Source organism: Sorex araneus, chromosome 3 (genome assembly GCF_027595985.1).
Source record: "Sorex araneus isolate mSorAra2 chromosome 3, mSorAra2.pri, whole genome shotgun sequence".
In the NCBI taxonomy this organism is placed as follows: Eukaryota; Metazoa; Chordata; class Mammalia; order Eulipotyphla; family Soricidae; genus Sorex; species Sorex araneus.
Window position 1 is genome coordinate 222344666 of NC_073304.1, and position 4683 is coordinate 222349348.

Here is a 4683-nt window from a genome sequence, read left to right on the forward strand (position 1 = left end):
TTTCCCCCCTGCAAAAAAAAATCCGGACAAATCTGTCACTAGGCAGAGTCACAGGCTAACTGGAAGTGGGGTTGCAGGTGGGAGGCTTGAACAGAAGGTGGGGTACAGCGATCCATGTGAGGGGCAGGACCTGGTCCCGGTGTCCTCTGCAGGGCCAGCCTGTCCTGGGCCGCGGGTGGCACCTGTGAGTTTCTGAGGTTCACAGGCTCGTTCCATGCACCCCACCCTGTAGGGGCTTGTACCCACCTCTCCCTGCAGTCACTGGGTCTTGGATGCCCTGAGCCCTGCGTGTGTGCCATGCCCCACCTCCTCTGCGACACTTTCCACCCTCTGAGTCCCGGCTCAGCTTTAGGCTCAGATGGGGGCTCGGAGCAAGGTGCCAGGTCCCGGAGCCCAGGCTTGGGGGGTGATGGGGATGCATGGGGAGATGTGGGGGCTGCCCGCCGGAACACCGACTTCTCCCCTGCTCTGTCCCCAGATGGCTGCCGTGCCCCGCTGCCTCGCGCTGCTGCTCCTGTCCGCCTGCCTGGCCCTGGTGCTGCAGCCCCCGCGGGCTGCCAGGGGCGCCCCGCTGGAGCCCGCCTACCCCGGCGAGAACGCCACCCCGGAGCAGAAGGCCCACTACGCCGCCGAGCTCCGCAGATACCTCAACATGGTGACCAGGCCGAGGTGTGTGTGTGCGCCCTGCCCCGTCAGGTGGGTGGCGGCTGTGGGCGGGCGATGAGGGGTGGGGGGCAGCCGGGACACGCGGCCCCAGCTCCTCTCCTGTCCCCTAGGTACGGGAAACGAGAGCAGGATGACTCGGCGAACTTCTGGGAGTCGGGCTCCCCCCACGCCGCTGCTCCCAGGGAGCCCACCCCCGTGGACCTGTAGTGCTGGACCCCACCCCCACCCCCCGCAGCCCCCTCAGCCCCTCTGCTCGTTCCCGCTCCCACACACGCGCAATAAAGCAAAGGAAAGGCACTCTGCTCCCGCGTCTCTCTCTCTGTGCATGCCTGGGGGTGGCCGGGAGCGGCAGGGTGTCGGGAGGACCCAGAAGGTGGTGGGTTCAGCTCTGCTGTCCTCAGAGGGAGGCGGGGACCCCTTCCACCCCACCCCCCACCCCGGGTGATCTGGCAGCTCCGTGAGCGTGAGTCTCTCCGGGGTTTGATTTTCTTTTTTTTTTTGCTTTTTGGGTCACACCCGGCAATGCACAGGGGTCATTCCTGGCTCAGGCACTCAGGAATTACCCCTGGCGGTGCTCAGGGGACCATATGGGATGCTGGGATTCGAACCCGGGTTGGCCGCGTGCAAGGCAAACGCCCTACCCGCTGTGCTATCGCTCCAGCCCCCGGGTTTGATTTTCTTTGATGTTGCAGTGCCAGGGCTATCCCATCCCAGACAGGCAAGTCGTGTCATTTACGACGGAGTCACATCCCTGGCCCCGAATCATACCCCTCCGTGCTGCTAGGTCCTCCTGAGCATCACTAGGTGACACCCCTCACCCCACACGCCACCTGCCCCCATCCTGCCGTCCAGAGGAACAGGGCCGCGGGTGCTGGGGTGGGGCGGGGGAATCAGGCAGTCAGATTCTTGCTGCTTTGGGGTTGGAGGGATAGTACAGCGGGGAGAGCATTTGCCTTACATCTGGTGGGGCGGATCTGGGTTAGATCCCCGGCATTCTATACAGCCCTCCGAGCCCTGCAGAGCCAGGAGTACCCCTAAGCATTGCCAGGTGTGACCCCTAAAACCAAAAAGAAAAATAAAGATTGTTGCTGTGTTGAGGTCAGTGGAAGGCCAGTTCCTGGGGGGCATGGCAGTGGGAGTGGGCACTGGAGGAGGCCCCTGGAGACGGTGCCCTGGACAGGCAGCTGGCAAGGGGAGCTGAGTGTGCAGCGTTTACACCCTCTCCAGTCTGGGAGCAGACCCCGGAGCGGGAAGGTTCCGGAGGCTCAGTGGAGGCTGGTGCTGGAGCCAGTGTGGACAGGCAGAGGGAGGAAACTGTTTTTTTTTGTTTGTTTTTTGCTTTTTTGTGTCACATCCGGCGATGCTTGGGCTGGAGCGATAGCACAGTGGTAGGGTGTTCGCCTTTCACGCAGCCGACCCGGGTTCGATTCCTCCGTCCCTCTCGGAGAGCCTGGCAAGCTACTGAGAGTATCGCGCCCACACAGCAGAGCCTGGCAAGCTACCCGTGGCATATTGGATATGCCAAAAACAGTAACAATAAATCTCTCAAGGAGAGACGTTACTGGTGCCTGCTCGAACAAATGAACAACGGGATGACAGTGATAGTGACAGTGACCCGGCGATGCTCAGGGGTTACTCCTGGCTCATGAACTCAGGAATTACTCCTGGTGGAGCTCAGGGGACCATATGGGATGCTGGGAATCGAACCCGGGTCAGCCACGTGTAAGGCAAACACCCTCCCCGCTGTACTCTAGCTCCAGCCCCAGGAAACGGGTTTGAATCCAGGAGCTACCCCCTTCTGCCCCTGAGCTTGGGATCAGGGGCATCACCTAGTCTCAGAGTCCTGATCGACAAAACAGGGGGAAATGGTGGTCCCCAGCTTCCTAAGGTGGTGGTGAGGTCCACAGGGGGGAAGCAGGTACTGCGTGACCCGGGCACGGGGAGCACTGGGGTGGACACTCTGGGCTCAGGATGTAGCCCTGGCCGAGCAGCTGGGCCATGAAGTTCCCTGCTTTGGAACTAGGCTACAGGACCCAGGACAGGCGTCTGGAGGGGAGCTCTAAAGGAAGACTCTGAAGCACTCTAAGGGAGCACCTTTAAAGAGCAGGAATTTGTAGGGAACTTGGCCCTAGAAGTAGTGAAGGCACGAGGGCCTCAGGTAGGAGGCTGGAGAAGCCAATTCCAGCCCATCTGCAGGTTCCACCGTCCAGCGAGGACCCAGCTCTGGCCCCGTGATGTCCCGAGCACCTTCTGACTAATCTTATTCTGTTAGTTTCTTTCTATTTTTTTTTTTTCTTTTTGGGTCACACCAGGTGATGCTCAGAGGTTCCTCCTGGCTCTGCACTCAGAAGTTACTCCTGGTGGTGCTCGGGGGACGTATAGGATGCTGGGAATCGAACCTGGGTCAGCCGCGTGCAAGGCAAACGCCCTACCCGCTGTGCTATCACTCCAGCCCCTCTGTTGTTTCTTTTAATTACCATCCTCACCCTCCCCACCCCCTGCATCGGGGGGGGGGTGGGGGGTCCTTCCTCCCTGCAGCAGTGTGAGATCTCGGCCTGTTCTCTTACCTATAGCACAAACACCTCGACACTTAGGTGCTCATCCAGGGCCCTGGGAACGCCTTGCCAGCAACCCGGACACTCAGTGAGGACATACCGTGAAGCCAAAGCCCAAGTGTGTGATGGACACCCCCAGATTCCTTGAGACTCTCAATCCGCTCCCTCTGTTTGGTGCCGGGGATTGAACCCAGGGCCTCACACATGCAAGGCCAGGCCTCTACCTCTAAGCCACCCCTCCACCTCCATCAACCCTCTGGACTAGGAACTCTCCTTCCCTCCCCCAGCTCTCAGGCCAGGGACAGAAATCCTGGTAGTTTTGCTGGTGTCAGACTGGCAGTGGGGGGTGCCTGGCCTTGGTCCTTCATGCCCTTCATGTCCTCCTAGTCTCCAGCCTGAGCCCACAGGGGGCCCAGACATGGCCTCAGGCACTATTGTGGTGCTAGGAAGGTTGAGAGTGGCCCCAGGGGCCGGAGCGATAGCACAGCGGGTAGGGCGTTTGCCTTGCATGTGGCCGACCCCGGTTCGATTCCCAGCATCCCATATGGTCCCCTGAGCACCGCCAGAGGTGATTCCTGAGTGCAGAGCCAGGAGTAACCCCTGAGCATCGCTGGGTGTGACCCAAAAAGCAAAAAAAAAAAAAAAAAAAAAAAAAAAGAGAGTGGCCCCGGCAAAAGGGGTGTCCAGATTCTTTATAATCCTTAGACCCCCAGACCTTTCCCCCGAAGACCCCATCCCAATGTGGACTTTGTCACTTGCCTCTGTTCTGACCTGGGTGTGAGAACGGGAGCAGGAGAACGGGAGCGGCGATGGGTGGGAGCACATGGGCAGTCAGCTGTCCTGTCCAGGGCACATTCCCTGGGTGGGGGCCCTTGAGGGAAGTGCCAGAGGCAGCAGAGCATCAATCTGTTTGAGTTCCGAACTTGACATGGTCCCTGGCTGGCTGTGTGTCCCTGGGCAAAGTACTTTGCTTCTCTGAACACAGTGTCCTGGGTTCTGGGGGATAAACCCTAGAGTGAGGTCCTGGGGCTGTGTGTGTGTGTGTGTGTGTGTGTGTTAGGGAAGTGGGCAGTGTGTGGGCAAAGCTGACAGAAGGAGCCATACACTTTTTTTTTATATATATATTTTGGTTTATTTTTAATTTTTGTTTTGGGTTACTCCTGGCAATGCTCAGGGCAGGGCTTACTCCTGGTTCTGTGCTCAGGGATCACTTCTGGCAGACTCAGAAGACCAAAGGGGACACTGGAGATAGAATCCAGATTGGTCATGTGCAAGGCAAATGCTCTATCCACTGTACAGTCACTTTTCTCTGGGGCCTTAAGCTCTTGGCCCCAGAGTCCAGCTTGAATTGTGAGTTGCCCCAGGACCTTCCGAAAAGTCCCCTCTTTGGCTGGAGTTGGCCTTTTGTTTGCTCCTAAACCATAAACAAGCCAACAGGAGCCTGGACTCAAACCTTTCCCTC

General features: G+C 58.8%; 1 protein-coding gene across 1 annotated transcript; it reads left to right on the forward strand.

Annotated features, from left to right (window-relative positions):
* The first annotated feature begins 478 nt into the window (after positions 1-478).
* PPY (pancreatic polypeptide) lies at positions 479-881 on the forward strand. Its single transcript, XM_004620987.2, has 2 exons — positions 479-669; positions 777-881. The coding sequence occupies exons 1-2, from the start codon at positions 479-481 to the stop codon at positions 871-873; spliced, it is 288 nt and encodes a 95-aa protein (XP_004621044.1). The 3' UTR covers positions 874-881.
* The last annotated feature ends 3802 nt before the right edge of the window (positions 882-4683 follow it).